The following is a 14,101-nucleotide window of genomic DNA, read 5'->3' on the forward strand; positions in this document are numbered from 1 at the left end:
AAATATAATTTTTAAAATAAAATGTTTGTGGGATATATTCCATCTACCCCCACCCCCCAATTCATATAAGACAGAATCAGACGTTCAATGAGAGAGAGAGAAGAAGAAGAAGACGGTGGAGGGCATTTAGATAACAAAATTTTGTAATTGTACTTTCAATAATAGATGGGATTATGTATAGAGGTGAGTTATACTATCTCATAACCAAACTTGGTCTTAATAAAACTCTTATATGAGAAATCAAACATGTAATTATGCATTATAAAACGTGAACCAAATGAACAGGCAGCGAAGAGTACGCAAATGGACCGTGGATGGTGGTCATGGTAGATTCGAGTCTCCTTTTCAAAGAAGCCAACACTTCTATCGTGTTGCATTTTCTCCCCCAACCCAATACTAACGGAGCAATTCAAGAAGAACGATTGGGGTCATACTCTATCCTTTCTACAATGCCCATAGACGAAGTGCTTCGTTTCATAACTAAATGAGCATTGGAGCAAGCAAGCAAAACCTTCAATATAGCAGCTTTCCCCTCAGCCTATTTTCTTTTCGCTTAAACTCCCCCAATTGGGGGATTAATTGATTGGACACCCAAGAACCATAATCTGTCCTATGAACATATTCTACGATGATAGATAAGGTGGGTAGTTTATCTGGGGCGCATGCCTCCTAAAGAGTAACAAAAGTTTGCCAAGGTAAGCTCAAGCTAACATTCTGCTCATGAGCCTAATGGTAACAAACCCAATTTGTTTCTTTCATTTTTTTTCTGGCCTCCAACGTGCTCTCAAGAATTTCAAATTAGATTGCTTGAATCGCACATAAATTCAATGATCAAACTCTACTCGGGAACAGGAGGAAAAAGGAGAAAGATAAGGGGGTAAAAGAAAAGAAAACACATTTGAGTAGGAGCATGAAAGATTATAACACATATCAAGGCAAAAATAGCAGATTTAGCTGCTCAAAGTGAAGAAAATATGACCGAAGAAAAGTAGTACTCCAAATACACGACTCAAAAGCACAATATGTTTATCATATCCAAAGGCAGCACAAAATTCTTTACCTATCAATAAAAGTTTGGGGCATAGATGCCAAAACTCATAAAATTACAGTTGATAATGATCAACGTGCTTCGATGCTACTTATAGCCCTCTACAGCGGAATGTACACAAATGGCTTCCGAATTGTGAGACTATGTCTACAAGCGCTCCATAACCAGATACAGCTGTTACCTGGAAAACAAACAGAAGATATGCATGAAGATGAGCAGATGTGTGGGCTTAACCTGAAACATGCAACTGAAAATTTTTCATAAAACGTCTGGTCTTTTGACAAAGTGTTTCAGTTAGGCAATGAAATCAACAGGCATATGTCAGCAAAAATATAGTAGCAGAAGCAAAAAAGTTACACCAAAAAATATCGCAAAGAAGAAGGTATTAAAAGAGGACTTACTCCGGAGGGATGCAAAGAAATGGAAAACGCAGATTGAGGAGCACATTGAATCCGTGAAAGAATTTCTCCTTTCATGTTTAATCGTGTAAGTAATTGTTCTGCTCCAACAGCTAAAATCTGAGGAAATAACAATCTTTGTCAGGGAGAAGAAGAACTGAAAGCAGAACAACATGAATGAAAACACAGCTGAGAAAGAAGTACAAACGCAGGCAATGGCCATATCAAATGTGGGGGCTAAAAATATCATAAGCATCACCAGCAAAGAGGGAAAAACATTTCCTGAAATATGTTCAAAGCTCAAGCTTTAATCAGCAACTATAATGCATGCAATGGAAGGCAACATAAGAAACAAAAATGATAAAGAATTTTCAACATGTAATTCTTCAAAGGAAATGTATCAATTTCAGCAGTGGGAAGTTATCGGATTTTACACCATGACAACTTTCTATAAATTTCTGCTAGTGAAGAGGGAATGATAAAGAGGGGAAGAAGGGGCGGAGGAGATATACAAACATTAGACTTTGGAAGTAAAATTACTCAACCAAGTCAGAACAGCCTTCATATGTGTATCAAGAAATCAATATGATTCAAACACGGTGCTTCAATGAATATCCTGTTTAAGGGAACAGTTGGACCCATAAATATTGGCCTCTGAAAAATACAATGAGCTCTGAGCTAACTGACAGGGAAAACTATATGGACCAGTATGAAGATACGACAGACTCACTTGATTTTCATCAAATAGAACATCTTGGACAGGAGCACGAGTTCTGGCCCTTGAAACCCATTCACGAGCAGGAAGATTCCAAAGTGATAAGGACTGGCCCTTTCCACAAACCTGTAAAAGTTAAGATATATGAGAGGTCGTATGATGGGTTCAAAAGTATTGCTACTGCATGTTCACCAGAACAAGTTCATAGGTTTACTCCAAAACTATAAACTAAAGGTGGAGTTGAGGAAAAAGGTATTCTTCTGTAACCCCTATCGCCGACATGGATAGGAAAGTCTACATTAATCTAGTTAACTAAACTTATTAGCTAGTTGCAACTAGAAAAGTAAACAAAATCAATTTTTCTCTAGGAAGTATGGAAAATTTGTTTGGTTGCCACTAAAAGAAAGCAAATCACAAGTACAAGGAAGTAGCTGGAGACAAAGTATTTCTCTGTCTTGTCTATGCATGTACCTATCAATCTATAATGTAATATCAGGCATTAAAATTGGAAGTAAAGATATACACAGCAGCAACGGAAACAAATGGTCACTATTCAAGATCTTCAGTGCATGATCTCTTACCAACCAGCTCTCACTTGAATCAAGAGCAATGCAACTGACACATGGAAATGATACTTCTGATTTCTCATCCTTTTCTGGATCAATTACTTGGATACACTTCCCACTTTTGCAATCTACACAACATCACAACTCAATCAAGTCAAATGTATTGATAAACAAATGGACGAGCTACACAGCTCCTAATTAGACAAGCAGCACAAACACAAGAAACATGCAAGATGGTCAGAGCCGCAGTAAATTAGGTACCCCATATGCGTGCAGTACCATCTTCTGAACCAGTTATGACCTGAAATACAACCAAGAGAAGGTGAAATAAACAACAAACTTTAAACATAGAAGTCCCAAGTACAACTTCAGTTTATACACAAATATCCCCAGCTTCAGCTTCCTTCCGAACAAATCTTAGCATAAAGCACTTACTATTAGACCATTTAGCATTGACATATTTCTGATCTTTCCAGTAACTTCAGTTTCTCAAATATTCGAAGCCACTGGGAGTTCTATTACCAACCTTTGTTTCTTTCATTTTTCTTTTTCTGACTTTTCTGTGATTTGGAAGATGGGGTTGGGATTAGGATGGGTGGCAATTCATTTCAGGAAAAAATTATGCAAAATGTATGGTAAGCATTAATCAGTTTTGATCCATAAAAATATATTGCTGTATGAATTATGAAACACTATAAAACGAAAAGGAAAGGAAAGCTGAAACTGAACTACCTATAGATTAACATTAGGTTCAGAACATTCAATATAAAAGAGTACCAAGACGAACAAGGAAAAGTATGACCTGATGGCTCAAATTGCAGGAAACAATACAATGTAGATAGTTTGAATGCCCTTTGAAAATCATCTTGACCTGGCATTTCTCCTGATCGCCAGGGCACAAATTATTAAAGATGTCAGCTATTCGCACTTCCTTTCAAGTTTATTTTCAGTGAACACAAGAAAAAAAATCATATCATAATGCATACCATATCCCAGCAATACGCATAAGAATCTCCAGCAGCAGAATATACGGATCCACTCTACAACCAATGACGAAATCTATATAAATACATACTAGACATGAAAAACCGGCAGCATGAAAAAACAGGCGCAAGGTTAAGTACTCAAATTAATATGATAGGCTAATATAATCTGGGAAGTCAGTAAAACAAATAGTTTAGCCCTCAGTCCTAGGACCAAGATTAGCAAGAATTTAGCTCTGAGCATTACTTCATACAAGTCAATTGAATAGAAATTCATGCATGATCATTTATACCACAAAAATTCTCCCTTTTAGCTAGGAAAAATATAGCACTATCAAGTGACATGATCACAATCCAGATAGAGGTGTAAAGAAACTAGTCCTGTTATGTAGTGAGAGGTAAATATATGTGAATTTCTCAAGGGATCTGAAATTATGAATGAAATAACTCTGGTATAGCTTATTCCTAAAGTGACAGGATATATATATTATAGAAGAATGGCTTGCGTTCACTCGTTTCACTCTGTTCTCGTCTCCTAAAGCTACAAAAAATTTATCAGGTCTGTTCTCTGGATAAAAGATAAATCACCATATACTAAACATGTCAAAACAGTGGAATTTAAGGATATGCCGTTCAATATTAAAACTCAACAAGCAGCTTACTGTAGAAAAGAAGCAAAGGTATCCAAACCTTAGAATCAACTGCAATAGCATTATTTTCTGGAATTGGAGAGAGTGCACCCCACGGACCTCTGCACGAGAATAAATAATACAAGAAAGTTGGTGATAAACAACAAAAGAATAAAATACATGAAGCAACTGGCACTTGTGGATCTGGCAGACAAGCAAACTAGAGCAAATAAGACAATGGCATTTCAATACACTATAAGGTACAAGGATTATACGATATGGACATAAGGCACTAGTAGAATGAAAAAAGACAAGAAAACTCACATCAGCGAATGTAGGAGAAAGACAAGATAGATTTCTACTTGGTGGTGTGAAATTTAATTCCACACTTCACATGAAATAGGACAATCCTGCCAACGAATCCCAGAACACCATGTCCTATGTCCATCCAAACTATTCATTCCTCTTGAATCTTTAACCAGTCAAACATGAAGTTTGCATCATGCCAAATCATTCTATGATAAGATTATATAGATTCCAAGATCAGTCATATCGATTAACTTGTTGAGGGATTAATAGGGTTCTCAAGAATCTAATACATTGTAATAACCATCATGCAATATATATACATCCAAGACTTGACAGTGGACTGGACCACAAGAAAAGGCTTCCCTAAGCTAATTTTGCCATCTTAGAACCCATTTCAAATCAGATAACTAACTTCTGTTGAGGATTCACCAAGTCAAGTACTGGCTTCAACTTGCATCCTGCAAAAACAAATGAATGAAAAACAGGACAAGCAAGAAGTTAAAGCTATGTCTGATAGGATACTTCTATGGTTACAGGAAAAATTGAAGCAGAAAATTTTGTTAAAAATGTCTAACACATGATCAGAGGCTGATACCTCATGGCAAAGCTAGGAACCAAAAAGCATATAAGTAAAAGGGAACTTCATAAAATTTGACCTGTGACTGCCTTAAAATAAGCTTTTCTAGTGACCTCTGCACTTCACACTGGAGGCTATTTCCAAATGTCCAATATAGTTTTAGTTACCCTTTAGCATTAGTTCTGATTAAGTTGTATAGTGCGCGTTGAGTTTTGGAACTTCAACTAGGTATAAAACCACAATATAGTTTTAGTTACCCTTTAGTATTAGTTCTGATCTAAGCTGTAAAGTACGCGTTGAGTTTTGGAACTTCAACTAGTTCAAATTCCAGCAGAGGAAGCAAGAGGAAAATAACTAATACAAAATGCCTTAGAATTACAGCACTAGCAAGTTTAACATGGCATAATCAAATCATGCAAAGATTGTTCCTAGAAGAGCCTCTTTTAATCTAAATGATGGATTACCTTGCACAGGTGCTTCACTTCCTAAAATTTCTTTCCATTTCCATCCTCGAATCCGACCATCATCGCCACAACTAGATAATGCAGACAAAGTCAACAGATATTATGACAGAAACAAATTCCTCGAGATAAAAATTGTATTTTACATATGATGAGACCCTTAATACAATAACCATATATAACTGTCCTATAAAAAGAATCTAGTGTGCACCACAAGAAGCTGCACTCTGAATAATACAAGACAAGAACATCTCCCACCAGTAAAAGCACACAACAACGAGAAGCAGTAACCAGTCAAGAATATGAACTAATACCTCAACAACAAAGAATCATCGTAAAACTTAACATCATAAGCCGGTCCATCGTGCCCTTGAATCATAAAATCCGGTTCCGCCACTAACCAACTTCACAAAAACACAAACCCGTTTACCCAGACATCCAATATGCATAAATAATTAGCAAAAGAATATCAAACAAACTAATGCAAAAATAAATCAAACTCACTTTTGACTTCTCCCACTTCCACAACCCATCGCCTGCCACCCACAAAAGAATAAAGGTCAAACAAGTTCAGAACAAAAATTCAGTGCAGTGTACACATAAACCATCAAAAAAAAAAGTGAAAAATTACGAGGCAAGAGGAAATGGAGTAGGAGGCAATGGAGCCATCGCTCGAGGCGGTGACGATGTGGTCGAAATTGGGGTTAGGGTTAGTGTTGGGAGCAAAGGCGGTCCGGAAAACTGTCCGGGAAAGGGTTTCTCTCTCCTGTAAAATGGCGTCTCTGTACAAGTCTTCGTCCCAATTTCTGCAATCCATTTGTTCCACTACCGTTTCCGGTTCCTCCACTCCTTCCCGGGTTCACACAGACCTGTGCTGCTGGACTGTGAACTGTTAGGGCGGAAATTTGAGGGGAATTGGCGCGCTACACAACGACGACGTTTGCTGCTTGTTAACCCATTTTTTTTCTTAAATAATTTTATAATTATATTAATATTTTTTAATAACAACACACATCTAATGTAACTCAAACACATGACATCTAATTCATTTACGAAATCTCAAGGCACCCTTCAACATTTTGAGTACATTGGCTTATAAGATGTTTGTTTTTATCAGTAGAAGTAAAAAGAATGAATTTATTTATAAGTATTTTTTACGATATTGTTGGAGTCATGAGACGATGAATTCATCTTTTAAATAAAATAAAATCACAAAACTTATAAAATATTTGTAATAAAAATCTTATAATTATGTCTTATTTGATTTGTGTGATAAAGATTAGGAATGACGAGATTAAATGCGATGAAAAATAAAATAATAATTAATTTCATCATTCATTATATGATATTGAATTTTACGTTCGTATTATATGTGTAAAATCTCATCATTCTTTAATGGTCAATAATAATTACGTGTATTGTATGTGTAAAATCTCATATGATAAATTTAATATCATGTTTAGTTGAAGAAATTAAAAAAATATAATAAATATAAATTGACCATTGAGGATATCTTTTTTCAAAGCATTTTCAATTTAACATTGTAGCTTATAAATAATTACAAAAGATTAAAAAAAAAACTATCAATAATTACTGAAATATAATTTTTAAAATAATAATTCTTGTAAAAAGATAATTTTTTTTTTTTTGTGTGCATTCATATAAAGCAAAAGTTCAAAATAGGCATTCAAAGCAATAATAATAATAATAATAAAAGCTAAGGTTTTATGGCAAAAATGTCATCTTTATTGTTAGTGAGCTTAAAATGGTTAAATTATAGTTTAAGACAGGTGAGATGCGTTTTTATTGGCTTGGGAAAAGGAGAAACATTCTCAATCCCATTAAAAAAACGCTGAACAATGAAACACGCCATATCTATTATAGAAATAGAGAATGATTTTCTTAAAGAAAACGAAGAAATATGGAAGTCTTACATACAAGAATGCTTCAAACATTTCAAGAAAGATTGGGCATTTCTCTTTTATCTTCAAGCCCAGCATTTCAGTTGCCAACTCAACTCCGGTCATTTGGAACACAGCTTGCTCAGAGATCATCAGTGTACTGGAAATCTTGCTAATCAACTCGACTCGTTCACACTTCTACGACCCAAGGCCAAGCTTGAAACATCTCGTGATTTTCTCATAAACGAATAATTAATGCAATAGAAGATAGATTCGCTTCATTTCCAGAAGTAAAGCGAACACATAATATTTATTTACAGAATTTCTGAAAGAAGGGATCAGTAGTAACCTATGCCATTAGCACAATTTCACCATGTGCGCCTGTCAACGTGAAGAAAAGAAGAGACGTATTACGATTCTTCAAGAAAATAAAACTACTGAAAGGAAGATGAGTTATAATTCTAAGGAAGAGAAAAGGGTAAAGAAAGTAGTTTTTACTTTGATAGACACAATCTGTGGCAAACTGCAGGAGAGATTCCATGTCTTCAGCCATTGTAGAAACCCTTTCTGCCTCTTTCACAGCTTCGGCAGCCACAAATGATTTGTTTTCAGCTTCAGCAATTTTGTAAGCAGCAGAAATTGCAGCATCTTCAACTGTATCTCCAAGATACCCAATGCTCTGAACTTGTCTGGGCCGTGTATCTGTCTGTCTCATGGCGGGGCTCTTTGCATCTACCTGTGAATCTCTTTTTAATCTGTAGCAATTCTGAACCTGGAAGTGAAAAGCTCAAGATTGGAATGGATGTGAGGCTAAACGAGGAAAAAGTTTTAATGTTAAAGACTTCATATGAGCAGCACAAGAAAGCCCGCCCTTATCATTATCGAGGAAGCCAAGACTCGAGTTGCCAATACAATGACAAGAAAATAAAACAAAGTGATTCCACCAATTACAACTTGGCCTTTCAACAACCACCATGGAAGTTGAACGATAATTTGAACACAGGAAGATGTACAAAAAGGAATATCCAGAGATCCAAACAAGATAAAATGCTAACATACTCATTAATGCAACCTGGTTTAGCTAATTTTGTAAAAGAACTGATTTAGTTACATTTATAATCCAATCAGGTGTTTATAGCAGTGGTGGGGTCGGCTAGTGGTTCACTACGTACAATTTTATAACCCTCTGATGTCAGGGATAATTTGCATAATCAATTACTGAAGTTCACTAAATACACCACTTTTAAGAAATATAAAAGAAAAAAAAAGAAAACAAGAAATAGAAAACCTTGAGTTCATTTTCATACAAGTTGGAGAGGCAAATACTAATTCTGCCCCTGTCATTATTACAGAAGCATCGTTAATATGCAAAGCATAAACATAAGTGCAAGAAGGTGGCTATTTTCTTCAATTCTTGTAGAGGATAGATATGTTGATGTAAATGTGAGATATGTAATTCTTGACATTTTAGAATCACGCCATTCAATCAAGACAATTTTCAGGAGTCACGTAACTACTGGTAATTTCATCAACAAAAAGTTCAGATCACCAGGTGAACTGCAAACCAATATCTGACAGAAGAGAAACGAAAACATGCAGAAATATTAAACTGGAAGTCCTCAAAATGACACAACATCGTCTAGAAGTACAATTGCAAGTGCATTTCAGTGTAAAACCTACAACCTAGCACTAGGCAGATCAGGTTAAGTGATGAGAAGCAGAATCACCTTTTCAAGTTTGTTTTGTTGCACAAGCCTCCTCAATCTAGAAGTCAACACCCTTTTGAAATTTTGTGGAACCTCCTGCCGTTGCTGTATGAAGTGTAAGAAAACAGAAAAGGAAAAATACTTATCTTTTGCAATCAACAATATGAGAATAAATCAAAATATATCAAATTTTCAGAATGGGAGAGAGACAAAATGGTTTGAGAACAATGCATTCTCGACATACATTGTGCATGAGTTCTGAATCGACAATATAAGTATAAATCCAATATCTTATTCAGCACAAGAGGTTTTACACAGTGGACGAAAAATTGGTATAAAACAGTGCATTATCAAAACATATCGTGCATGAGTAAATATTTCAATTAATCCAAAAAGCTTCCTTACTTTCTTATCCACAGAAATACACAAGGACTCCTATTCTAAATATATGATCTACAATTGACAAAATCTACAAAGGATTCTTTAAAGTTCTGTATAAAATGGGGTTAAAATTTCAACACATAGTTCTCTCTCACCAAAGACACACAAGTGGCCTCGTAAGCAATTTATAAAGATCATAGCGGCTGTTAGAGTCAAATCAGAACTAAAGGGGGGAAGAAATGGTTATGCATCACAGATATTGACACTCCTCTTCTTTAACAGGAAACATCAAGTATGATCAGCCAGGAAAAGAAAAAGAAAATCAAAGACTTTCAGATAGATCTCATAGAGTTCAATTCTTGTTCTCGAGCTTCTAAAGAAAATATTTGTTAAAAATTAGAGACCGGGAGCAACATTGACATACTGGAACCAGCAATACGTGCAACAATCAAGTCTTCTTATGAGGCGAAGGAATCAAAATACAAGCCAAAGTCATGTTATAAACATCAAGTCATCAAACTTCAAGAGATACTATTCAAATGCTAAAATCTGATTCCTTGCAAGTGTGCATTAGCAACAAGCAAAAATTGTTATCTGATATGTGTTCTTCCATTTGTAACTTCGGGTGATTATCCACGTAATCAACACACTTAGACACTGTACTTGCAGCGCTTTTATCAAGCATTAGTGGATACTCTATCTTGAGAACACAACTTTTATTCCATTCCAAAATGGTGGTCCTCCAGTGGTTCATTTTCAAACTAATTAGTACTTCTAACCAATCTAAGCAATACGTGGTATAGAAATCACTAACAATATTAGAGGCAAACCTCAATAAAAGTAGCAATTGCACTAGAATCTGATCCATTTGGCTCTTTAAGAGCAGACAACGCCTCAAATATCATTGCATTGTACCTGAAAAGAAAGCAATTGTGTCATGCATTTAAAGCCAAGGGCAAAAAGGCTACTAGAACATAGAAAGGGGGAAAAGGCAATGGCAGAGGATATGGGAAAATATATCCTGTTCAATTAAGATCGTGGATTTGGTAACATAATGGCTACAGAATTTCCAAGATTTGTCAAGACTTTGAGGTTCATTCCTCTTTCTTCCTTTCCTTTCAGCAATTTTAAGAGCGTTGGTCTTCACTTGCACCCAAGAATTGAATACGAAAATGAAAATACCCATTTTGCCCACCATCTTTCTGAAACACGGAACACGCACCTGATATACCAACATTCTGTAACACTAAACACCCACCTGATATACCAACATCATCATCGCTAATTAAACTCTAGCATAATGCAATACTACAACCAAACTTATAGCCATTGCAAGGTAAGATTTCTCAACCACTGTAATTATCATCCTAGTCTGACCACTCCTATCCCGCCCTAGAATTCCCCACCACCAAAGCAAAAGAAGAAACATTATTATCAATCTCGTCTTGTGCCTCCACCAGACCCTAAGAAAGATTGAGTAAATAGAATAATGTAATTCGGTTTGCTCAACAAAGCAGATAAAACTGTCACATCAAAGATAAATTATTTGGTCACTCCGGACTGTTTTTATCTACTGTATTCATCACAACGTCTACAGAAGGGCAAATATTTCCTTAGAAAATACCCAAGGACATTGCTCTAGAGGTCCATAGTAGATTCCCACCCATTAACATGGGCATTGGCAAAGTCAACCATAAATATGTGACTGTCATCAAAGAAATGAATGTAAAAGTTATTCAGAATGTTTTGCATGAAAAATCATGTACCAAAAGGGAGCTCCGTTATTTTTTCAAAGGTCATTGATTCTTGGAATCAACACAGCAAATTGCCTTCACAACTGTGATTCCCCAACTACAAATGGTTCTCTTCATTTATTTAAGCATGTCAAGCTGAAGCTTACAAGTGACCATGTATTTACTATGATGCATTCTTAAATGGAGAATTACCAGTGTTGATAAAAGTTAGGAGTATCAACTCCTCCAGTTTTGAGTTCATTTCTTCAAATAAAACCCGCATAACCAAAACTACTACATTTATACTGTTTCCTCTTCCTCCGTTCTTCGCACCCTCACTCTAGCTCATCCATGTATTATCCAGGGCTAAGCTAAAAAATATAACAAATCCTACATAATGGGAAAGAAGAACATCTAGAACAAAACCAACTTAGATACAAGTAAACCAACATAAAATTCCCTCGTAGCATTCAGTTGCTGCATCCAGTTTTGAATGTTCATTCACAAGAAATTTGAAGAAAAGTATTTGTAGAGTTCCTAACCCAATAACAGTTGAAACCATATAGCCATATGCTAGATACCCTTTCTCCTCGGCGCCTATTTAAAGTATTTTCAGCTGTGATTTTTTGCTTAACCAAGATGGTGAATATCATTTATGCATAAACAGTCTTATGCATTCACGAAAAGATACAAAATCACAAACTCATAAAACTGACTCCGTATGCAACCAACCTCATGCATACAACAAACATCTAATCAATAAATGGCCTTATGTGTTGGTCAGATTACAAGCTCATAAACTATCAGTCTAATGAATATATCAAACTGAACAGTCAAGAGTTGCTATGAACCCACCAATAGTATCTGCACCATTAAAATCTCCATCAAATTAGTGAGTCATGTGAGATCAAGCAATAACCACAGCACCATGCCGGAACAATAAATATAGAATATGATAGCATTTTTTATCTTTATCAACAACTCTGAATATAGCATAGAAGTATAGCTTACTTGGCCGCATTATTTCCTTCAGGTAAGGGCTTCGAGGAATCTAACATAACTACATCCGATGATGCATCCTGTGAAGAAGGAGTGACAGAAGCAGAGGTCTGTGTGATGGGCAGTGGAGTAGCAGGGGAATCAGTAGGATTTGCCTTCGCTTTTGGTGTCCTTGCTTTATCTCTAGGGCCTTGACCATTTGCCACACTCAAATTCCGCCATTTATCCTGCACAAGCCAAAGAAGACCACAGTTAGACCTGAATTAGTTCTATTTATCATAGAAGGTTTCATTTGTTTCAACAATATAATAGAGTAAATCACAACTCATAGTCAATAACATTGCTTTAAAGAGCACAATATATGCACATGCTCACGTTGTAGAAAGCCACATCTTAGTCTACAAACAGTAACAACATCCAGAATTAACGAACAAATTTATGTGAAAGGAACAAGAAATATGGAAAAATTGGGTTTTTGTCCCACCTAGGGAGGTGGTAAGAAATTTCTCCTCTCAGAGACACACCAATACAAGTTCCACATGAAACTCAGAACAGAACTAAAGAATGAAAATTATATAACAATCCAGAATATATGCACTTGGAACTTGGAAATACTTTTTTAATATATTGTTAGTGACTTAGTGAGATTATTATTTTTAATAATGTCCCTAGTACTGGGACTCAAATATTTCAAAAAAAAGTTAGTGGTTGAATAAGCATCCCAAGAAAACATATGTTTTGTATTACACATCGAGTCAGTTACTCACCATTGCAGTAGTTAGAAAATTCATTTAAACTAGCGCAAAGATTCTGAAAAGGTGCTTCTTTTTACCAAAACACAATGACACAATTTTTATAGAAAATTCTTCTCTTAACAAAGAGAAGATTACTTAAGTTTTTTATGGAAGTTCTCAGAGCGAGCCTTAGCAACTGTTGTCCTTTTGTTTTATAGCTAAAGTGAATGTTTGTTCCATTATTAGCAGGTGCATAGGCAATACCTCAAATCCATATCTAATTCATCTCTGTTCCAACCAGTTTCAAATTTTTCCATCAATTTATCCTCCCACAATGCCCAAATAGCAAGCACCAAGAGATAAACTTTAGAAACCAAACAGCAGCTATTCTATTAATATGCTCAGGAGCACCAAGAAATTATACAGCTAAGTAAAAGCACACCCAATATGTACATAAACAAGCAAGTGAATAGTCAGATATGCACAATACATAAATGTTAATTCATACCTTGAGATCAATGTTGGAGCGAGCAAAGAGGAGGTGGTTGAACTCAGGGTCTCTCTGAATATTCTTCCACTTACCGGCGCCGTGCTTCGCCACGCCGGCCCGCAGCGCTTCTTCTTCTTCCGATGTCCATTTCTGCTTCGGATTCCCCATCTCTTCTTTCCGAACTCAACGTGAAATCCCCTCCGCTGCCCCCCAAATCCTTACCGTGTTCTGCTACTTCTTCTGTTCAAATGAATCTTCTTCGAGTTTGCTACGAGGCGTACAGGCCTATCAAGATTTCCGCGACGGTGTTGCTGATAACGGGATCCTGGGAAAATCACAGTAGCTCAAGGTGATTCTCTGAAGTCTGAAGGGCCTTTGCAGAAAGTCGAGAATGGGAACAACTGTCGGGCCAAAAGAGGGACTTTTCGCCACGGATTTGAAGGTCGTCTTTATTGTATACTCTTTGACATA

General features: G+C 36.1%; 2 protein-coding genes across 2 annotated transcripts; both read right to left on the bottom strand.

Moving 5' to 3' along the window:
* Positions 911–6,618, bottom strand: LOC105161877 (THO complex subunit 6). Its single transcript, XM_011079722.2, has 13 exons — positions 6,318–6,618; positions 6,191–6,222; positions 6,001–6,090; positions 5,690–5,760; positions 5,061–5,106; positions 4,401–4,461; positions 3,714–3,767; positions 3,530–3,610; positions 2,989–3,028; positions 2,743–2,855; positions 2,177–2,287; positions 1,450–1,566; positions 911–1,229 (listed from the first exon to the last, which is right to left on the bottom strand). Exons 1-13 carry the CDS (start codon positions 6,501–6,503, stop codon positions 1,140–1,142), a joined length of 1,092 nt encoding a protein of 363 aa, XP_011078024.1. The 5' UTR covers positions 6,504–6,618; the 3' UTR covers positions 911–1,139.
* Positions 7,539–14,101, bottom strand: LOC105161878 (telomere repeat-binding factor 4; the record flags this gene model as incomplete). Its single annotated transcript, XM_011079723.2, is given in 6 exon segments — positions 7,539–7,968; positions 8,086–8,359; positions 9,315–9,398; positions 10,505–10,589; positions 12,419–12,633; positions 13,649–14,101. Coding segments are annotated over 6 exon segments (840 nt in total). The 3' UTR covers positions 7,539–7,936.

The sequence above is a fragment of the Sesamum indicum genome, linkage group LG5, assembly GCF_000512975.1.
Source record: "Sesamum indicum cultivar Zhongzhi No. 13 linkage group LG5, S_indicum_v1.0, whole genome shotgun sequence".
Lineage (NCBI taxonomy): Eukaryota > Viridiplantae > Streptophyta > Magnoliopsida > Lamiales > Pedaliaceae > Sesamum > Sesamum indicum.

Bases quoted from the DNA above. Each gene is read 5' to 3' on its own strand.
- LOC105161877 (XM_011079722.2), bottom strand. From the start codon at position 6,503: ATGGATTGCAGAAATTGGGACGAAGACTTGTACAGAGACGCCATTTTA. The intron at 2,856-2,988 runs GTACCTAATTTA...GATGTTGTGTAG, and splicing joins TGGTACTGCACGCATATGGG to ATTGCAAAAGTGGGAAGTGT. The intron at 1,567-2,176 runs GTGAGTCTGTCG...TTATTTCCTCAG, and splicing joins TTCTATTTGATGAAAATCAA to ATTTTAGCTGTTGGAGCAGA.